Source organism: Ammospiza caudacuta, chromosome 3 (genome assembly GCF_027887145.1).
Source record: "Ammospiza caudacuta isolate bAmmCau1 chromosome 3, bAmmCau1.pri, whole genome shotgun sequence".
Taxonomy (NCBI): Eukaryota; Metazoa; Chordata; class Aves; order Passeriformes; family Passerellidae; genus Ammospiza; species Ammospiza caudacuta.
In genome coordinates this window covers 118,855,384-118,874,975 of record NC_080595.1, presented here as the reverse complement: position 1 = coordinate 118,874,975, position 19,592 = coordinate 118,855,384, and the positions used below count along the sequence as shown (strand labels likewise).

Sequence of the window (19,592 nt, the reverse complement as noted above, 5' to 3'; positions counted from 1 at the left end):
CAGTCCCACCCGTGGGGTGGCACCAGCAGCTCCCTGGACCCCCATAAACCACCCCAGCCCTGGCACTGCCCCCCCGGGGTGGGTGGGACTGGGAGTGCAGGGGGGTCTGGACAGCCCGTCCCTCCCCATCACACACACGGCCATCTTCAACCAGGAAGAAATATAAAGCATACAGAGCAATTCTAAGGAAAAAATAATAAAATAAATCAGTTCATTCATTGGTGGGAAGGGGTGGGAAGGTGAGGGGCTCCAGGTGTCCACCCCTGACCCTGTGAGCAGGCAGAACACGAGGGGATGGGGATCACCCCCCAGGGACAGCGGGACAGGGAGAGCCAGAGCGGTCACAGGGTGTGGAGAAACCTGGGCGTGCGTTTGCCCGGCCCCCAAAAACACAAACCTCCCCAAAAGCCCCGATGGGACCCAAAGTTCCTGCGGGCACTGCCCGTGCCCTGCTGCACCCCGGGCAGCCAGAACACGGCGTGTGATTTCAGTGCCCAGAAATCACGGCCAGGGCCCAGTCCTTGAGGGCCAGGGTGGCGTCCTGCACGTACAGCCAGGAGGAATAGGTGAAGCTCATCAAGTGGTCCCTCACGCACTGCCACGTCACGTCCCCGCTGGAACAACAAGGACAGGGGATTGACTGGGGTCAGGGCCAGCAGGGATCAGGGACACGGGGGGCACAGGGGACCCCTGGGCAGGGCAGGGCACAGGGACAGGCACAGAGCCCAGGGGAAGGACGCCCAGGGGGCACCTGCTCACCTGCAGGAGTCGAGGCAGCGCTGCCAGCCCCGCTGCAGCAGCGCAGCCAGGCCCTGCAGCAGCGGCAGCAGGCAGCTGTGCAGCAGGAAGTGCAGCAGCTCCCGGGCACACTCGGCCAGGTGCAGCAGCGCTTCGGGCAGCCGGCTCTGCAGCTGGGGAGCACAGGTGGTGTGGGGTGAGCACACCTGTGACACCCCCATCTCACCCCTCGCTCCCTCCCCAGCGGCCCAGAGCTCCCCCCGTCACTGCCCCATTGTCTGGAAAAATCCCTTGGCCAGGATTTCACTCCTGGGGAGCTGAGAGGCCTCAGAGAAAAAGGAAAACAGTATTATCTCATTTGCTTCTCCTGGGTTTTGCTGCTTTGGAATGTGGTTGGAGATTGTTCATCCAACCTGTGAATTGTTCATTAATTTAGTGTGAATTGTTTTGACTTAATGACCAATCATGTGTCAGGACTCTGAGGAGAGAGTCACGAGTTTTTAATTAGCATCTTGTTAAACCTTCTGTATGTATCCTTCCTCTATTCTTTAGTATAGTTTTAGTATGGTATTATTTAATAATCGAACATATTAAATATTATATTATATTATATTATATTATATTATATTATATTATATTATATTATCTATATTAATAATTAATTATAAAATAATATAATTATTATTTTTACATTATTTATATATATTACTTTATACACATTAGTATAATTATCCTTTTATAATCTAATATAGATTATAACAATAATAAATTAGCCTTCTAAAAACATGGAGTCAGAGTCATTATTTCCCTCCTGCCACAGGGAACCCAGCAAGCTCCACCCTCCCCAGGTTCCCTTTTCTGCAGCACCCAGCAGACAGGGCACCCACGCTCCGTGACCCTGATGCCACCCCAGGGGCACCCCCTGTGCCCACCCCACTCACCCAGTCGCCGAGGCAGGGCAGGCTGCCGTGGAGCCAGGCGAGCAGGGCACAGCCCTGCTGGGTCACAGCCCAGGCCACCTCCCCGGCGGTGCTCCAGAGCAGCTCCAGCTGCGGCCACAGCACCGACAGGGCCACGGCGCCGTGCTGGGCCAGGCTGCGCTCCAGCCACCTGCAAGGGAGCCTCGGGTGAGGCCACGGCTGGGCAGGGCACCGGGGGCACCCACACAGAGGGCACGGAGCTGCCAGCACGGGGTGAATGGGGCAGAGCTCCAGCGTGAGCTGGAATGGCTCAGGCAGGGATGGGAACAGCTCCAGGGTGAGCTGGAATGGCTCAGGCAGGGAACAGGAACAGCTCCAGTGTGAGCTGGAATGGCTCAGGCAGGGATGGGAACAGCTCCAGGGTGAGCTGGAATGGCCCAGGCAGGAACAGGAACAGCTCCAGTGTGAGCTGGAATGGCTCAGGCAGGGAACAGGAACAGCTCCAGTGTGAGCTGGAATGGCTCAGGCAGGGAACAGGAACAGCTCCAGGGTGAGCTGGAATGGCCCAGGCAGGAACAGGAACAGCTCCAGTGTGAGCTGGAATGGCTCAGGCAGGGATGGGAACAGCTCCAGTGTGAGCTGGAATGGCCCAGGCAGGGATGGGAACAGCTCCAGTGTGAGCTGGAATGGCTCAGGCAGGGAACAGGAACAGCTCCAGTGTGAGCTGGAATGGCTCAGGCAGGAACAGGAACAGCTCCAGTGTGAGCTGGAATGGCTCAGGCAGGGATGGGAACAGGAACAGCTCCAGTGTGAGCTGGAATGGCTCAGGCAGGGCAGGGAACAGTCCCAGCTCCCTGCCCAGCCCTCGTGGGCTGCCCAAGAGCCCCATCCCAGCCCCAGGAGGCACCCAGGGGTGTCACACACCTGTAGCCCTGCAGGCTGGCACGGGACACCTTCTGCCAGGCCAGCTGCGACGCGGGCAGCACGCCGGAGGAGTGCAGCAGCCGGGCACAGGACGAGGCTGCAAGACAAAGATGAGCTCCTTGAGTGGCCTTGCCCGTCTGTCTGTCCCCTGACACCTGTCTGTCTGTCCCCAAGGGCCCTGGGGGGGCACACGGCTCGAGCTGTGCTGTGGAAGCCCTCGGGAGATGCTCCAGGAGGGGACAGACAGACAGAATCCCCTGAGCAGACCCTCCCAAAGGGGAACAGGCAGTGCTGCAGCACCTCCATCCCCCAGCTGGACAGACGGACAGGCCCCACTGCTCACAGCAGCCACAGGACACAGGCAGGGACATGGAGGGGAAAGAGCCACAGGAGGGATCCCAGGGAGCAGGATCATTCCTGGGCAAGGGGAAAAAGCCTCAAGCTTGTGACAGGGAAGGTTTAGGTTGCAAACAAAACCCAGTTCCTTCCCAGCAAGGGTTTTTTGTGACAGGGAAGGTTTAGGTTGCAAACAAAACCCAGTTCCTTCCCAGCAAGGGTTTTTGTGACAGGGAAGGTTTAGGTAGCAAACAAAACCCAGTTCCTTCCCAGCAAGGGTTTTTTGTGACAGGGAAGGTTTAGGTAGCAAACAAAACCCAGTTCCTTCCCAGCAAGGGCTGTGCAGGCTGCCCAGGGCCATGGTGGAGCTCCCATCCCATGGGGCGTTTAAAGGCCACGTGGATGTGGCACTCTGGGGACGGGGACAGGGGTGGCCTGGCAGTGCTGGGGGCTGCCCGGTGCCCCCAGAGCATTTCTGACCCTGGGTGAGCCCGTGAGCGCCCAGCCTACCCTGGAAGGAGCCGTGTGTGTGCACGTCGTGCAGCAGGAATCCAGCAGCCAGCAGCAGCAGCACGAGCAGCAGCCGGGCCCAGGGCAGGCCCCGGCCCCTCATCTTGCACAGCAGCTCCTGCACAGGGGGAGGACAAGGCCCTGTCACTGCCACCGCCGGCTCCTGGCACGGGGAGCTCCAGCACAGCAGCACCACCCAGCCCCGGCCTCCCTGCTCCTGCCAGAGAGAGCTCAGTTATCCACAGTGCTCAGAGTGACCCCTGCACGGACTGGGGTTTGTGTGGGCTATCAGAGCACAGCTCTGCCTGTGCTCTCCAACTTTCATTCATTTCTGCTGCACAGTGTCTTAAGTGAGAGGTCACTTTGCCAGATGTGGCAGGAAGGATGCAAAAACACATGGCCACGCTTCCTGCACTAAGTCTGTCATTCCCAAGCAGGAAAGACACATCTGAGGGGACAGAGACATCTGCTGAGCAGCTGGGGTTGGACAGGGACCAGCACATCTGTCCCCAGCGTGTCCTGCGTGCGTGTCACCACGGGGCCCTGGCCCTGCACGTGGCCAGCAGCAGGAGGGGCTGGCCAGAGCCCCAGCACAGAGCTGAGATCCCAGCCTGGCTGCTGGCTACCGCCTGTCCCATCCCATCCCCCCCTGTCCCGTTCCCTCCTGTCCCTCACCTTGCAGGCAGTGTCACAGGCGGCCACGTCCGTGTCCCCTCCAGCCCCCCTGGCTGCCAGCTCCTCGTTTGTCACCTTGAAGGAGCGAACCGTTTCCTGCAGGGACTGCTGCACCTTGGGCACAGCAGGGGCTGTGTCAGGACCCCCTGGACCCCACAGAGCCCCCTGGGCTGCCACGGCACCAGGAGGGCAAGGGTGGGTGCCATGGGGACATTGCCAGCTCAGGGAGCTCTCAGAGCAACACAGGGACATTGCCAGCTCAGGGAGCTCTCAGAGCAACACAGGGACATTGCCAGCTCAGGACATGTCCCAGCAGCACGGGGACACTGTCCCAGCCCACAGCTGCCATGGGGACACTGCCAGCTCAGGACATGTCCCAGCAGCACGGGGACACTGTCCCAGCCCACAGCTGCCATGGGGACACTGCCAGCTCAGGAGCTGTCCCAGCAGCACGGGGACACTGTCCCAGCCCACAGCCGCCCCGTGCCCCTGCCCAGCCCTACCTTCTTGCTGCTGCTCTCCCAGGACTGCAGCAGGTGGTTCAGCAGCAAGCTGTGGGTGAGGAGAACACAGGGCTGGCTCCGGAGCTCCCAGAGGAACTCAGGTGTGCCAGAGGCTCTGCAGGTGGGCGCAGGGCCCCCACAGCGTGCACTGACCTGGACTGGGCGAGGTGCTTGGTGTAGAGCTGCCTCCAGACGCTGAAGCTCAGCGGGTCCAGGCTCAGGCACTGGCTCAGGGAGGTCAGGAGCTGGGGAGGGGGCACAGCAGCTCCTTAGGGGTGACCCTCACCCCACAGGTGCCACAGAGGCACCAGACAGAGCTGCAGCACCCCTGCCCACAGAGGGGTGGAACTGGATGGGCTCCAAGGGCTCTGCCACCCAAACCATTCCAGGATTTGCTGATTCCTATCCCCTGGGAGCAGGCAGCAGACCCCTGCCTACAGCAATGTCTCCCTGCTGACAGAGTGACAAAACTCTCCTTTGTCCCCTTAAAAAGGAAACAAGCCCACAAGTTTCTCTCCTGAATTAAGTGAAAAGACACCTCATAGGACCTGGGGGACTTCACCTGAAAATTAAGGATGGCCAACTAGCCAAGAGCCAAAAAGTCCCACCTGAGCAATTGACCAGAAAAAGAAGAAAACAAAGAAACCAATCCCTTTTCTGAGGTGTTTTACCAAGAACAAAAACCTCTTACACCTAGCTCAGTTTTTCTCTGTAAAGAGTTTTGTTATTTTGCCTTTTATTAAAACCTTTTTGTTTCCAACACTACCACAGAAGCCGTCTTGCTGATTTTCAGCCTTCTAAGGTAGCTGAGTGTGAAAAACGTGTATTTTATGGTTGGCTTTTTGCAAACATTAAAATGAATATTATATGGGTTATGTTAGAAAGTTATGCTGTATTAATTTTCTTAAGTAGTGTGTTAACTATAGTTTTAGTTTATAACATAATGTTAAAATAGAAATTATGCTATGTAAGATACTTTTTTAAAGAGAGGAGTGAGATACTCTCACTGAGATAGCAGCCACAGGACATCTGACTCTTTCAGAGAAAGAGAATTTATTGCTCCCTTATCAGAAGAAACAAATTTCTTCCTGCCTCGCTCAGCCCTGGAGATGCAGTTAGGATTAAGAGGAAGGAGCTGACACTGCCCAGAGTCCCGTGTTTGAATGGAATTTATGCATCATGGATGAGGTGTATGAATATGCAACAGGTTATTGTTTTTAAGGGTTAATCCTCTGTTAATGTGTGTCCTTTATGGGGCTTATTTTGCCCAGAAAGAGGTACCTGGACATCCGTAACTCTTTGTTTTTATTGTCTCATATTGTCCTAATCCTAATTGTACAAATTTACATTACTCTAATCATATTACTATTTTATAACCATTTTCTTACTATTAAACTTTAAAAATTTTAAAAGGAAGTGATTGGCGTTTTTCACACTGAGCTATCTTAGCTGTAAAACAGATCTGCAGGAGCTTATGAGCCTGACTCAGAGACCCCTATTCCACCTGCCCTGCCATCCCCATCCTGCTGAGAGCACTGCCACCTCTGCACCCTGAGAGCACTGCCACCTCTGCACCCTGAGAGCACTGCCACCTCTGCACCCTGACAGCACTGCCACCTCTGCACCCTGACAGCACTGCCACCTCTGCACCCTGACAGCACTGCCACCTCTCCTGACAGCACTGCCACCTCTGCATCCTGACAGCACTGCCACCTCTCCTGACAGCACTGCCACCTCTCCTGAGAGCACTGCCACCTCTGCACCCTGACAGCACTGCCAACTCTGCACCCTGACAGCACTGCCACCTCTGCACCCTGACAGCACTGCCACCTCTGCACCCTGACAGCACTGCCACCTCTGCATCCTGACAGCACTGCCACCTCTCCTGAGAGCACTGCCACCTCTGCACCCTGACAGCACTGCCACCTCTGCACCCTGACAGCACTGCCACCTCTGCACCCTGACAGCACTGCCACCTCTGCACCCTGACAGCACTGCCACCTCTGCACCCTGACAGCACTGCCACCTCTGCACCCTGACAGCACTGCCACCTCTGCACCCTGACAGCACTGCCACCTCTGCACCCTGACAGCACTGCCACCTCTGCATCCTGACAGCACTGCCACCTCTCCTGACAGCACTGCCACCTCTGCATCCTGACAGCACTGCCACCTCTGCATCCTGACAGCACTGCCACCTCTCCTGAGAGCACTGCCACCTCTCCTGAGAGCACTGCCACCTCTCCTGACAGCACTGCCACCTCTGCACCCTGACAGCACTGCCAACTCTGCACCCTGACAGCACTGCCACCTCTGCACCCTGAGAGCACTGCCACCTCTGCACCCTGACAGCACTGCCACCTCTCCTGACAGCACTGCCACCTCTCCTGAGAGCACTGCCACCTCTGCACCCTGACAGCACTGCCACCTCTGCATCCTGACAGCACTGCCACCTCTGCACCCTGAGAGCACTGCCACCTCTGCACCCTGAGAGCACTGCCACCTCTCCTGACAGCACTGCCACCTCTGCACCCTGACAGCACTGCCACCTCTGCACCCTGACAGCACTGCCACCTCTGCACCCTGACAGCACTGCCACCTCTCCTGAGAGCACTGCCACCTCTGCACCCTGACAGCACTGCCACCTCTGCATCCTGACAGCACTGCCACCTCTGCATCCTGACAGCACTGCCAACTCTGCACCCTGACAGCACTGCCACCTCTGCACCCTGACAGCACTGCCACCTCTCCTGAGAGCACTGCCACCTCTCCTGACAGCACTGCCACCTCTGCATCCTGACAGCACTGCCACCTCTGCACCCTGAGAGCACTGCCACCTCTGCACCCTGACAGCACTGCCACCTCTGCACCCTGACAGCACTGCCACCTCTCCTGACAGCACTGCCACCTCTGCATCCTGACAGCACTGCCACCTCTGCACCCTGAGAGCACTGCCACCTCTGCACCCTGACAGCACTGCCACCTCTGCACCCTGACAGCACTGCCACCTCTCCTGACAGCACTGCCACCTCTGCACCCTGACAGCACTGCCACCTCTCCTGACAGCACTGCCATCTCTCCGTGGAGCCCCAGTTGTTCCACTACCTCTATAACCATTTCCAACCCCCTCCCTGGCCGTTCCGGGCTCACCTCCTCCTTCATGGCGGGCGGGCAGGCGGGCGTGGCGCGGGACAGGAAGGAGGGGAAGTAGGTGTGCAGGGCAGCCTCGGGCCGGGCGCCCAGCGCCAGCACCTTCAGCCGCGGGTACAGGCGCCGCAGCTGCTCCTGCAGGCTGGGGACAGACACGGGGCTGATGGTGGGCACCGGGGGGGCACCAGGGCTCCCTGCGCCCGCCCGTGCCCGGATGGAGCGGCGCACCTGGGGGACAGCGAGTTGTTGGGCATGAAGGCGAAGTCCAGGAGGGGGAAGAAGTCCTTGGGGCCGATCATGCCGAAGCCTTTGGTGAGGTTGGGGTGCATCCTGCACAAGAGAGGCCTGAGCTGCTGGGGCCTAGCACGGGCAGTGCAGAGCCCCAGGGCAAAGGGGGGGTCACTCACTCACATCAGGAGCCGGTCCAGGTAGGAGACGGCGTACGGAGACAGGGACTTGATGCCGAGCACCGGGAGCATGACACCGAGCCACACTGCAGGGACAGCAGGGAGGCTCTGCCGGGCTGTGCTGCACCCAGAGCACCAGGGACAGCAGGGACAGCAGGGACAGCAGGGAGCTCTGCCGGGCTGTGCTGCACCCAGAGCACCAGGGACAGCAGGCACATCCCTGGGAATGGCCCCGGGGCAGAGGAGCAGCACACCGCCTGTCCTTCCAGGCAGGATGGCTCTCTCACACCCAGCCCGGGGAATTGCACCTGAGGATCCTTCCCAGCCCTTCCCCAGCCCTCAGCAGCACCAGCAGCACAAGGGGAGGGCGCTGCCAGTCCCAGGAGGGGATCCCACACTGGCTCTCACCTTTCAGGCCCTCGTGGAGGTCGGTGAAGCCGGCCTGCCCCAGCGCCCAGAGCACGGTCAGGCACTTGGCCGGCCGGCTCTGCTGGGAGCGCAGCACCTCCAGGTACTGGGGAGAGAGGGACCTCAGGAACAGTGCCACCCATCCCATCCCATCCCATCCCATCCCATCCCATCCCATCCCATCCCATCCCATCCCATCCCATCCCATCCCATCCCCTCCAGGTACTGGGGAGAGAGGGACCTCAGGAACAGTGCCACCCACAGTGCCACCCGCAGTGCCACCCATCCCATCCCCTCCAGGTACTGGGGAGAGAGGCACCTCAGGAACAGTGCCACCCGCAGTGCCACCCATCCCATCCCATCCCATCCCATCCCATCCCATCCCATCCCATCCCATCCAGGTACTGGGGAGAGAGGGACCTCAGGAACAGTGCCACCCACAGTGCCACCCATCTATCCCCAGCACCCCCAGGGACTGTGGGACAGAGGGCACCCCAGTGGGCACAGTGCCACCCACACAGCCCAACCGCACCTGCAGCCATGGCACCAGCAGCCCCCAGCCCCTGGAAGGGACCTGCAGCTGCAGGTGAGACCAGGGGCCATTCTGGGGCAATAGAGGGACCCCAAACCCAGCCCTGGGGGTGCAGGGGGACAGGGGGAACCCCAAAGTCAGCCCTGGGGGTGCAGGAGGATATGGGATATCCCAAACTCTAGGGGTGCAAGGGGAACCCCAAAGCCAGGTCTGAGGGTGCAGGGGGAATCCCAAACCCAGCTCTGGGGGTGCAGGGGGACAGGGGGAACCCCAAAGTCAGCTCTGGGGGTGCAGGGGGACAGGGGATATCCCAAACCCAGCTCTAGGGGTGCAGGGGGAACCCCAAAGCCAGGTCTGAGGGTGCAGGGGGAACCCCAAACCCAGCTCTGGGGGTGCAGGGGGAATCCCAAACCCAGCCCTGGGGGTGCAGGGGGACAGGGGGAACCCCAAAGTCAGCTCTGGGGGTGCAGGGGGACAGGGGATATCCCAAACCCAGCTCTAGGGGTGCAGGGGAAACCCCAAACCCAGCCCTGGGGGTGCAGGGGATATCTCAAACTCAGCTCTGGGGGTGCAGGGGGAACCCCAAACCCAACCCTAGGGGTGCAGGGGGACAGAGAAACCCCCAAACCCCGCTCTGGGGGTGCAGGGCTGTGGGCAGGGCAGGCAGAGCCCACTGGGGACCCCGGTCCCTCTGCAGAGGAGGGCAGAGGGGTCCGAGGGCTCTGTGCAGCGGGGTGCGGGAGCAGCCCCCCAGGTTTACAGCCCCCCCAGGCAAAGGCAGCCCCGCCCAGCTGACCTTGCCCAGGTTGGTGGTGGCGATGCGGGGCCGGTACAGCAGCAGGGCCTGGATGCAGATCCTGTAGCCGTGCAGGGACTCCCCTGGAAGGCAGAGCGGGGAGCTCCTGCTCAGCACGGCCTCCGTGAGGAACCCCGGAGAGGCAGGGAGGGGCAGGCACTGGGGAGCACGGGGAGCTCACCTTGGGCCTTGTCCAGCTCCTGCAGCATGGTGTAGATGCAGTGGTCAAAGAAGAGCTCCAGGACGTCGGAGGCCTTGGCCAGCAGGGAGCGGATGATGTTCCTGAGCTCCTTGCCCACCAGGCAGTATGGGTAGTCTGGGGGAGGAGAGGGGACAGTTCAGTGAGACCCTGCTCTGCACAGCTCCAGCATGTGTGAGACAGCACAGGGAGTGCCTCATCCTCATCCTCATCCCAGCTGGGCAGCCCTGGCCTCCTCCCCAGGGACCCTGTGGCATTCACATTCTCTGAAAAACTCCCTTTGCTCAGCATTTTTCTGCTGGGAAGCTGAGAAGCCTCAGAGAAAAGGAAAACAATCCTTATCTCATTTGCTTCTCCTGTGGGTTGCTCATGTGGGATGTGTTTGGAGATTGTTTACCCACAGGTGATTGTTCCATTGGATTCGGGGTTTGGGGTTCCCCTGCAGCCCCAGAGCTGGCTTTGGGGTACCCCCTGCCCCCCTGCACCCCCAGAGCTGGGTTTGGGGTTCCCCTGTCCCCCTGCACCCCCAGATCCTGATTCTGAACCACCCCCAGATGATTCTGCTGTGAGTTGTTTTGACTCTTTGGCCAATCAGGGCCAAGCTGTGTTGGCACTCTGGAGAGAATCACAAGTTTTCATAATTAGATTCTTACCATTCAGTAAGTATCTTTTCTGTGTTCTTTAGTACAGTATTCTTTAATATAATGTAGTATCATATAATATAAATGCTTCTCTGTGCTGCAGAGAACTCTGCACCCATTCTGATGGTATTTGTTCTCTGCAACACTCAGATCTACCTTCCTCACAGCCAGAAAACTGCTGGGGGAGCCCCAGTTTGCAGGTGCAGTGTCAGTGTGTCTGTGACAAGAGAAGGCTGTCTGTCCTTGTGGGGACAGCCCAGAGCACGGGCAGCGTCAGTGTGTCTGTGACAAGAGAAGGCTGTCTGTCCTTGTGGGGACAGCCCAGAGCATGGGCAGTGTCAGTGTGTCTGTGACAAGAGAAGGCTGTCTGTCCTTGTGGGGACAGCCCAGAGCATGGGCAGTGTCAGTGTGTCTGTGACAAGAGAAGGCTGTCTGTCCCAGAGCCAGTTTTGTTCCCCACTTTTGCTCCCCATCCCCAGCACGCCCAGGGCAGCAGCACACTCACCGTGAGGGTGCTGGCTCAGCACAGGGTCACTCCTGGGTGCTTGCAGCTTGTAGTTGAGGTACCCAGCCAGGTCCTTCACCCACACCGAGGGGTTCTCAGGGAACACGCTGCGGCTCTTCTGCAGCTCCTTCTGCAGCTCCGCCAGGTCCAGCTGCCAGGGACAGACAGACAGACAGACAGACAGGCTCAGCCAGGGTGAGCAGGACCGGGCAAGCAGCGCAGGGAGGAGACAGCTCACTCTGGGTCCCAAGGGGCATGGAGGGCAATGCTTCCAGCTCCATCCACATGGAACACCCTGGAGCTGCATGGCCCATCACCCAAAGCACGGCCAGCAGAGACCTGGGCTGATGCCAGCCACGGCTGCTGCACACTGCACAGCCAGAGCCCCCAGGCAGGGAGCACACAGCCCTGAGCAGCCAAACCCACCTGGAGAACAGCCCTCAGCACCACGCCAGGCAGCAGCAGCTCCCACCCCTCCTGCACTGCCACCCAGGCATGTCCCTCCCTGCTTTGACACCTGCTGCTCTGTGGGGCTGCTCCAGCAGGGCCTGCTGCAAGGCTCAGGGCTGTGAGAGTGCATTCCCCCTGCCTCACTGAGCCAGGTGACCCTGGGCAACCTCACCTGAGCCCCAGCAGGGCCTGCTGCAAGGCTCAGGGCTGTGAGAGTGCATTCCCCCTGCCTCACTGAGCCAGGTGAGCCTGGGCAGCCCCACCTCGCGAGAGGAATTCCACACAAACCAGCTGGTGCCACACAGGGAATGACACCTGTCCCAGTGAGGTGACAGTGGCTGTCCCCTGAGCTCTGGCTGCCCTGCCTCCCCAGGGAGCACGGGAATGCCACACAGTCCTGTCACTGCGGGCAAAACTGGACGTGCAGGGACACTGGAACCATGCAGAGAACCCCACCCAGGGCAGGGGGATGCAGAGGGAACCCCCCCCTTATTTGGGGGCAGTGGAGGTCCCAGGGCACAAGGGGGGTGAGGAGGAGCTGAGCCAGCAGTGCCTGCCAGCCCAGGGACACATCACCCCAACCCAGCCTGCCTCGGCCAGTTCTGGAACCCTCCGTGCCCAGACACGACCAGGACAGGTAGGACAGACAGACAGACAGGTTCTGCAGAGCCGGCCAGGGCACAGCAGCTGCACCAGCGACTCCCAGGGCCCCACCAGCGGGACAGGGAGGAGGTTCAGCCATCAGAGGCTTTCTCGGGGATCCTCCCAGACACGGCAGCGATGAGGGGAACGAGAGAGCCCCTTCAGCCACGGGGAACCAGAGAGCCCCTTCAGCCACGGGGAACCAGAGAGCCCCTTCAGCCACGGGGAACCAGAGAGCCCCCCTTCAGCCACGGGGAACCAGAGAGCCCCCCTTCAGCCACGGGCAACCAGAGAGCCCCCCTTCAGCCACGGGCAACCAGAGAGCCCCCCTTCAGCCACGGGCAACCAGAGAGCCCCTTCAGCCACGTCCCACCGCTCAAGGGCACACTCACGGCTTTCATGGCTTCCTCCAGCGAGCGGCTCCGGCCCGGGGCCGTTCCCCTGTCGCTGCCCGGTGCCTTCTTGCCGCTCTTACCGCCGTGCTGCTTCCGCTGCGGCGGCTCGGGGGCCGCGGCCGGGGGCACCTGCTCCTTGTTCTGCTTGCGCAGCGCCCGCTCGAAGCCCAGCTGGAAGATGGTGCTGGAGGTGGCGATGGGAGCTGCGGAGGGGACACGGGGACACGGTGACGGGGACACGGTGACGGGGACACGGTGACGGGAGCGCCGCGGGCAGCGGCGACACGAGGGCACGGGGAGGGAGCCGGGGTACCGGAGCGAACGGCGGCTCCTGGCCGGTGCAGGGCCCCGGGGTCGCGCACAGCACCCGCACGGACCGCGATGCGCGCCCGGGGCTCCACCGCCAGGCCCGGGGAGCCCGCCCGGCCCCGGCTGCCGCTCCGGTACCGGCGGGATCCCCGGAGAGCCCCACAGCTACACCCGCCTCTCCCCGGGACCCACCGGGGACCCCCGGCCGCCCCACGCGAGACCCCCGGTGCCCCACACACAGCGCCCCCGGAGCCACGGGACCCCGCCCGCCGCACCGGGGCCCGCGGGCGCTGGCACTCACCGGGCACAGGGAGAGCGCGACCGGCGTTGGCCTCTCCCAGGGCACGGCGGCTGCCGGCGCCGCCCGCGGGCCCCCGGCGGCCCTTGCGCACCACCTCCCAGCGGCCGGGAGCGGCGCCGGCCGTGCCGGTGCCCGGGGCCGCTCTCGCCGCCGCCATCGAGACCCGGAGCGCCACGGGCGGCGCCGGGCCGGGGCCAGGGCGCGTGCGCGCGCGGCTGCCGCCGATTGGCTGAGCCCGGGGATACGCGCCGCTCGTGCCGGCTGCCACGTCCCCGCCCCGCCTCGCCGGGAAACGTGACAGGGCGGGCATGGCCCCGCCCCCCGAGGGGCGGGATCAGCACAGGGCACCGCCTCCTCTGAGACCCCGCCCACAGAGCGGCCTCCATGGCGGGAAAGAAGCGGGGCTTGAGAGGAGCGACGCTGGTGACGTTTCAAAGTGGGCGGGGTCATTGAGGGGGCGTGTCCACTGTGTTCGCGCCGCCGCTTCCAGAACCGCCTCGACCTGGCAGGGGCGGAGCCTTGCGAGAGGCTGGGGGCGTGTCCATGCAGATTTGTCCCCGCCGCGCGGCATGCCGGGCCCGATCCCGCGCCAAGCCCGCGCTGTCCCGGCGCGTCCGCGGGCTTGGCGCGGGCCGGGCCGTGCCGGGCCGTGCGGGCCGGGCCGCAGCGCGGCAGGGCCGGGCGGGGTCGGGGCCGGGCCGGGGCGGGCGTGCGCTGGGCGGGCGTGCGTTGGGCAGGGCAGGCGGGCGGTGGGGCGTGTCGGGCATACTTACCTGGCAGGGGAGACACCATGATCAGGCAGGTGGTTTTCCCAGGGCGAGGCTCATCCCTTGCACTCCGGGTGTGCTGACCCCTGCGATTTCCCCAAATGCGGGAAACTCGACTGCATAATTTGTGGTAGTGGGGGACTGCGTTCGCGCTCTCCCCTGATTTTCCTGGTTAAAAACAGATTTAACATATCCAAGGCGTAATTTAATATCAAACCATCACGAATCCTCCCCAGCCCATCCTGTGCTCACTCTATACACTCATCCCGCAGTCAAAGCTCCCGTGGATCTCAGCAGGATTCAGGGCCATCAGCGCTCCCCGCACGTCGCTGCGCTGTCTCTGCCGCTGCATGAGCCCACAGTGCCCCGGCAGTGCCCGCTGGGCGGAACCGGCACCTCGCCCCTTTCCCCGCGGCGTTTCCCTGCTCCCGCAGACACGGGATCCGCTGGCCGGTTCCTGCGGGCAGTGTGCTCCCCCGGCCGCTGGTCCCCGGCTCTCCCCGAGCCTCTCTGCCCTCCGACCCTTCGCGAGGGTCCCGGGCCACTCAGCAGTTGCATCCACGGTGCCACAGTGAATTATTAAAACCGAAAATCGCGGACAAAGACTCTCTAGTTAAAGTCAGTAAGTGGTGTGTTTATAACACCAGCGGACACGATGGGGGTCATCCCCAAAAATGCGTGACCGCACCACACAAGGATTTTTGCCTTCGATTTATTTTCCAAAATAGTACATATGCACAACACCAGCACCTCCCATCCCCGCGCTGTATTCAAATGAGGTTATTAATCCTTCACGCGTGCGCAGTTCTTCTCATGAATTGCGTCAGTGGTCTCGAATTGTGTCGGTGGTCCCGAGGATGAAGTCAGGAATGTCTTCATCAGGTCTCTGTGACCCTCTGGCACGATCCAAGGCCCCCTGCTTCATGATGGATTGACACAGAGTCCCGGTGCTGGGCGTTGTTCTACTGGTTTCAATGTGCTCCTATACCGGTTCACGTGCTCCACTTCCAACTGTAAACAAGCTAATAATATAACAATTAGCTTTAGTTTAGGCACCTAATAATCGTTAAATACTGTTAGCATATTTAACTTCAATATGAATTGGTTCTACCCTCACTTAGAATCTTAAATTTCTAAAATCATAATCTGACAGGCCGTGGCAGCCCCATCGGCTGCTCTGTCCCAGTTCAGGGCCAGGGCTCCAAGCTCGGCCAGCAGCGAGCACGGCTGAGTCGGTCCAGGAAGGGCTCGGCTTTAGAAGCCACTAAACTGGTGAGGACGGGGCCACAGCCCAACCCCGAACGGCTCAAGCACGGTTACAGGGAAAGCTACACTTTTAGATCTGTTTTTAACCAGGAAAATCAGGGGAGAGCGCGAACGCAGTCCCCCACTACCACAAATTATGCAGTCGAGTTTCCCGCATTTGGGGAAATCGCAGGGGTCAGCACACCCGGAGTGCAAGGGATGAGCCTCGCCCTGGGAAAACCACCTGCCTGATCATGGTGTCTCCCCTGCCAGGTAAGTATGCCCCACCCGCCCCGCCGCCCGCCTGCCCCGCCCAACGCACGCCCGCCCAGCGCACGCCCGCCCCGGCCCGGCCCCGACCCCGCCCGGCCCTGCCGCGCTGCGGCCCGGCCCGCACGGCCCGGCACGGCCCGGCCCGCGCCAAGCCCGCGGACGCGCCGGGACAGCGCGGGCTCGGCGCGGGATCGGGCCCGGCATGCCGCGCGGCGGGGACAAATCTGCATGGACACGCCCACAACTCCCCTCAAGCCCCGCCCCCTGCGGCCCGGCCCCGCCGGGAGCCCCGAAACCGCGGAGCCGCTGCCTCAGACCGGGCCGGTTTGGGCCGGGCTCCGCTCCCGCCGCTGCCTCAGACCGGGCCGGTTCGGGCCGGGCTCCGCTCCCGCCGCTGCCTCAGACCGGGCCGGTTCGGGCCGGGCTCCGCTCCCGCCGCTGCCCCGGGCCGTTCCTGCTCCGCTCCCGCCGCTGCCGGGGCTCGGGGCCGCCTCTCCCGCTGCCGGAGCTCCCTCTCCCCGGCACTGCCCGCTGCTGCCGCGCCCCTCCCGGTGCCCCCGCTCCGCTCCGCCCGCTCCTCCCGGGTCTCCCGCTCCCTCGGGCACGATCGGCCGGGCGAGCGGCGTTCGGGGTGCGAAAAATGCGGATTTTATGGTTGGCTTTTCGCAAATACACAAATGAATGTTATATGTGTTATGTTAGAAAGTTATGCTGTATTGATTTTCTTAAGTAGTGTGTTAAATATGGTTTTCGGTTATAACATAAGGTTAAAACAGAAACTATGCTATGTGAGATACTTTTTTTACAGAAAGGACTCGCAGCAATAACCCAGCCTGTACAAAGAGCCTTTTCACACTGCCAGCCCTCGCTGGGGCTCTCATCCCATCGGGGCTGGGCTCTCCTCACCCCTGCACTCCCGGCCCCAGCTCAGTTTTTGGGGACACTCGTTTCCCTCTCGCCCCAGGGTCCCCAGAGCCCAAGCCGGAGCTGTGAGGGCACCCAAATGTGGGAATGGGCTCTCTGTTGAGGGACTGATTAAATCATTCTGTGTCTGTTTAAAAAGGCAAAAAGCCCAGAAGTTTCTCTCCCCACTTTGGTAAAAAAACACGTCACAGGACCTTTAAGATCTCACCTCAAACCTAAGGTTACCTAATTAGACTCAGGCTAAAAGGTCTCACTTAGGAAATTCACTAGAGAAAGAAGAGAACAAAGGAAATAATCGCTTTTGTGGGGTGTTTTAGTAGGAGTAAGAACCTCTTGCCCCTGGCTCGGTTTTTCTCTGTAAGAGCTTTGTTATTTTGCCTTTTATTAAAACTTTTTCTGTTTCCAACAGTACCTCAGAAGCCATCCTGCTGATTTTATGCCATTCGGGGTAGCTGAGCTATCTCAAGCGTAACAAGTTCTCTGAGAGCTCCTAAGACCGCACTCAAAGAGAAACCCTAAAACTTTCCTGGGTGAATGGGCAGAGCTGCACTTTCCATCCATTTCCAGGGGAATATGCCAACAGAGTCCTTTGGGAAAGTTAATTGTGCATTTACTTTGGAAAAGTTAATTGTGCGTTTTGCACAGCAAACCCTGCCCCAGCAGTGGCAAAGGGCACTCGGGCACGTGGAGAAAGCGACGGGGTCATTTTGTGTTCCCAGTCCCGAATGCCATGGGATGTCCGAGGGATTTCCTGCCCCGAGGGTTTCCTGCCCCGATGATTTCCTGCCCCGAGGATTTCCTGCCCCGAGGGATTTCCTGCCCCGAGGGTTTCCTGCCCCGAGGATTTCCTGCCCCGAGGATTTCCTGCCCCGAGGGATTTCCTCCCGCTGCAGCAACAACACCAATGCCCTGTTACTCCACGGTCCCTCACAGCCAGTAACTCCAGACCAGGATATTCCAGTGCCCACTATAAAATCCAGGGCTCCATTCCCGGCTCGAGCGGCCCCAGAGGGTTCAGGGAGACGGGAGATGCCTGTGGTCCCTCCAGCCCAGCCCAGCTTCTTCCTCTCCTGCTCTTCCCTCGTGTCCGTGCCCAGCCCGTCCTGCCTGCAGCCCCCACTGTGATATCTGGGAGGTGTCAATGCCAGCCCAGGAGCTGCCCCTGCTCAGGGCTCGCCTTCTGCCAGTGTGCTGCCCTGGCGCAGATTTGGGCATTGCTGTCCCTGGCACAGATGTGGGCATTGCTGCCCTGGCGCAGATGTGGGCATTGCTGCCCCTGGCACAGATTTGTTCATTTCTCGTGTCTCTTCTCCTTCCCTGGCGCTCCCTCCCGTGTCTTGGGCACCCCCTGGGCACTGCCCACCCTCTGTGCCCCCCGTGTCCTTCCCGGAGATCCCATCCCAGAGCTGGCACCGAGTGCGAGCAGCGCCGTGAGAGAGAGACAGCGCCGCGCCTGCTGCTCGTGCCGGGTCTGGGGCCCTTCGGGGACTGGTTCTGCTCTGGATCTGGCTCCGTTCCGGGTCCGGTTCCGTCCCGGGTCCGGTTTCGTTCGGGATCCGTTCCGGGTCCGGTTCCGTCCCGGGTCCGGTTTCGTTCGGGATCCGTTCCGGGTCCGGTTCCGTTCCGGGTCCGGTTCCGTTCGGGAGGGTCCGGACGCGCCCGGGCCGGGCGGGGGTCGCTCCGCCGCGCCGCCAGGGGGCGCCAACACGAGAGCGAGACACGAGGCGGGGTGGGGGGGCGTGGCCATGCAAATCACAGCGGGGCAGAGGGCGGTGCCAGGATGCAGTACCGATGAGTGGGCGTGTCCATGCAGATTTGTGCCCGCCGCGCGGCATGCCGGGCCCGATCCCGCGCCAAGCCCGCGCTGTCCCGGCGCGTCCGCGGGCTTGGCGCGGGCCGGGCCGTGCCGGGCCGTGCGGGCCGGGCCGCAGCGCGGCAGGGCCGGGCGGGGTCGGGGCCGGGCCGGGGCGGGCGTGCGCTGGGCGGGCGTGCGTTGGGCGGGGCAGGCGGGCGGCGGGGCGGGTGGGGCATACTTACCTGGCAGGGGAGACACCATGATCAGGCAGGTGGTTTTCCCAGGGCGAGGCTCATCCCTTGCACTCCGGGTGTGCTGACCCCTGCGATTTCCCCAAATGCGGGAAACTCGACTGCATAATTTGTGGTAGTGGGGGACTGCGTTCGCGCTCTCCCCTGGTGTTCCGGTTCAAGAACAGAAAGAACTTCCAGACGTTCTCTACAAAGTTCCTCTTGTCGTGGTTGTTCCCTGGGCCGGAGCGGCGCTGGTCCTTCCAAGATCCGTTCCTGCCCCGATAAATCCCGCCCCGCTCCGTGCCGCACCCCACAGAACCCCGCCCGGGCCGAGGCAGGAGGTGCCGGGGTCGCTCCGCCCTTTTACAGCCCAAATTAACCTGTAATAAATCTGGTTATCCAATGTCTCGTCCCGGCCCTCCTCACGCTGCGGTCCCAGAGCCTCCCCCGGGTGCGCTCCCGCTTCCCCCGTCCTGCCGCGGGTCTGTCAGCCCGAGGAAGCCCCGGGGCAGGCAGCGAGCGCAGGACCCCGCAGTGACCCCCGGCACGCAGTGTTACCACACGAGTTTATTTAAATAAAACCGAACACAGATGCAGCGTTGCGACCGGAGTGATGAACCAGACAAGCGATGCGACGGGGACATGGCAGCCGGGGCGGGCGGGCGTGCGAGCCCTGGCGGTGACCCAGCCCAGCCCCGGCTCCCGGGGGCCGCCGGCGAGAGGAGAGGGCGCGCTGCCGTTCCGTGCCGTGCCGTGCCGTGCCGTGCCGAGCACGGCCCCCTCTCCGGGACCCCCGTGGCTGCCATGGCCGCGCTGGGCTGGGCTCTCCCTTTCACCTTCGCAGGAAGCTGAACCCACTTCTCTCTCCTCTGCTGCGCGGCCTCCCGCTCCAGCAGGCTGGCGCTCGCTGTGCCGCGGGGGTCCCGGGGCCCTGAGGGTCCCAGCGAGGTGAGCAGCCCCCAGGACCGGGCCTCCCTTCTCACTCTCACCGGGGCGGGACGCGGCGCTCGCTCGC

The 19,592-nt window shown here is 61.7% G+C and overlaps 1 protein-coding gene and 3 non-coding genes across 4 annotated transcripts; 2 read left to right on the top strand and 2 right to left on the bottom strand.

Annotated features, from left to right (window-relative positions):
- Nucleotides 1–215: 215 nt before the first annotated feature.
- TMEM214 (transmembrane protein 214) lies at nucleotides 216–13,514 on the bottom strand. The gene is made up of 17 exons (XM_058802320.1): nucleotides 13,341–13,514; nucleotides 12,728–12,933; nucleotides 11,244–11,394; nucleotides 10,080–10,214; nucleotides 9,899–9,981; nucleotides 8,571–8,676; nucleotides 8,167–8,248; nucleotides 7,984–8,085; nucleotides 7,756–7,897; nucleotides 4,760–4,851; nucleotides 4,607–4,655; nucleotides 4,104–4,217; nucleotides 3,429–3,546; nucleotides 2,583–2,679; nucleotides 1,680–1,848; nucleotides 760–911; nucleotides 216–614 (listed from the first exon to the last, which is right to left on the bottom strand). Exons 1-17 carry the CDS (start codon nucleotides 13,495–13,497, stop codon nucleotides 488–490), a joined length of 2,082 nt encoding a protein of 693 aa, XP_058658303.1. The 5' UTR covers nucleotides 13,498–13,514; the 3' UTR covers nucleotides 216–487.
- Nucleotides 13,515–14,105: 591 nt separating this feature from the next.
- Nucleotides 14,106–14,269, top strand: LOC131556404 (U1 spliceosomal RNA). The gene has a single exon (XR_009274640.1). It is a non-coding gene; the product is annotated as a U1 spliceosomal RNA (small nuclear RNA).
- A 1,200-nt stretch (nucleotides 14,270–15,469) lies between these two features.
- LOC131556397 (U1 spliceosomal RNA) lies at nucleotides 15,470–15,633 on the bottom strand. Its single transcript, XR_009274633.1, has one exon. It is a non-coding gene; the product is annotated as a U1 spliceosomal RNA (small nuclear RNA).
- A 2,945-nt stretch (nucleotides 15,634–18,578) lies between these two features.
- LOC131556385 (U1 spliceosomal RNA) lies at nucleotides 18,579–18,742 on the top strand. Its single transcript, XR_009274622.1, has one exon. It is a non-coding gene; the product is annotated as a U1 spliceosomal RNA (small nuclear RNA).
- The last annotated feature ends 850 nt before the right edge of the window (nucleotides 18,743–19,592 follow it).

Coding starts and splice junctions, on each gene's coding strand:
- TMEM214 (XM_058802320.1), bottom strand. CDS start 13,497: ATGGCGGCGGCGAGAGCGGCCCCGGGCACCGGCACGGCCGGCGCCGCT. Junction 10,215..11,243: donor GCTGAGCCAGCACCCTCACG/GTGAGTGTGCTG, acceptor CTCCTCCCCCAG/ACTACCCATACTGCCTGGTG. Junction 7,898..7,983: donor AACAACTCGCTGTCCCCCAG/GTGCGCCGCTCC, acceptor GTCTGTCCCCAG/CCTGCAGGAGCAGCTGCGGC.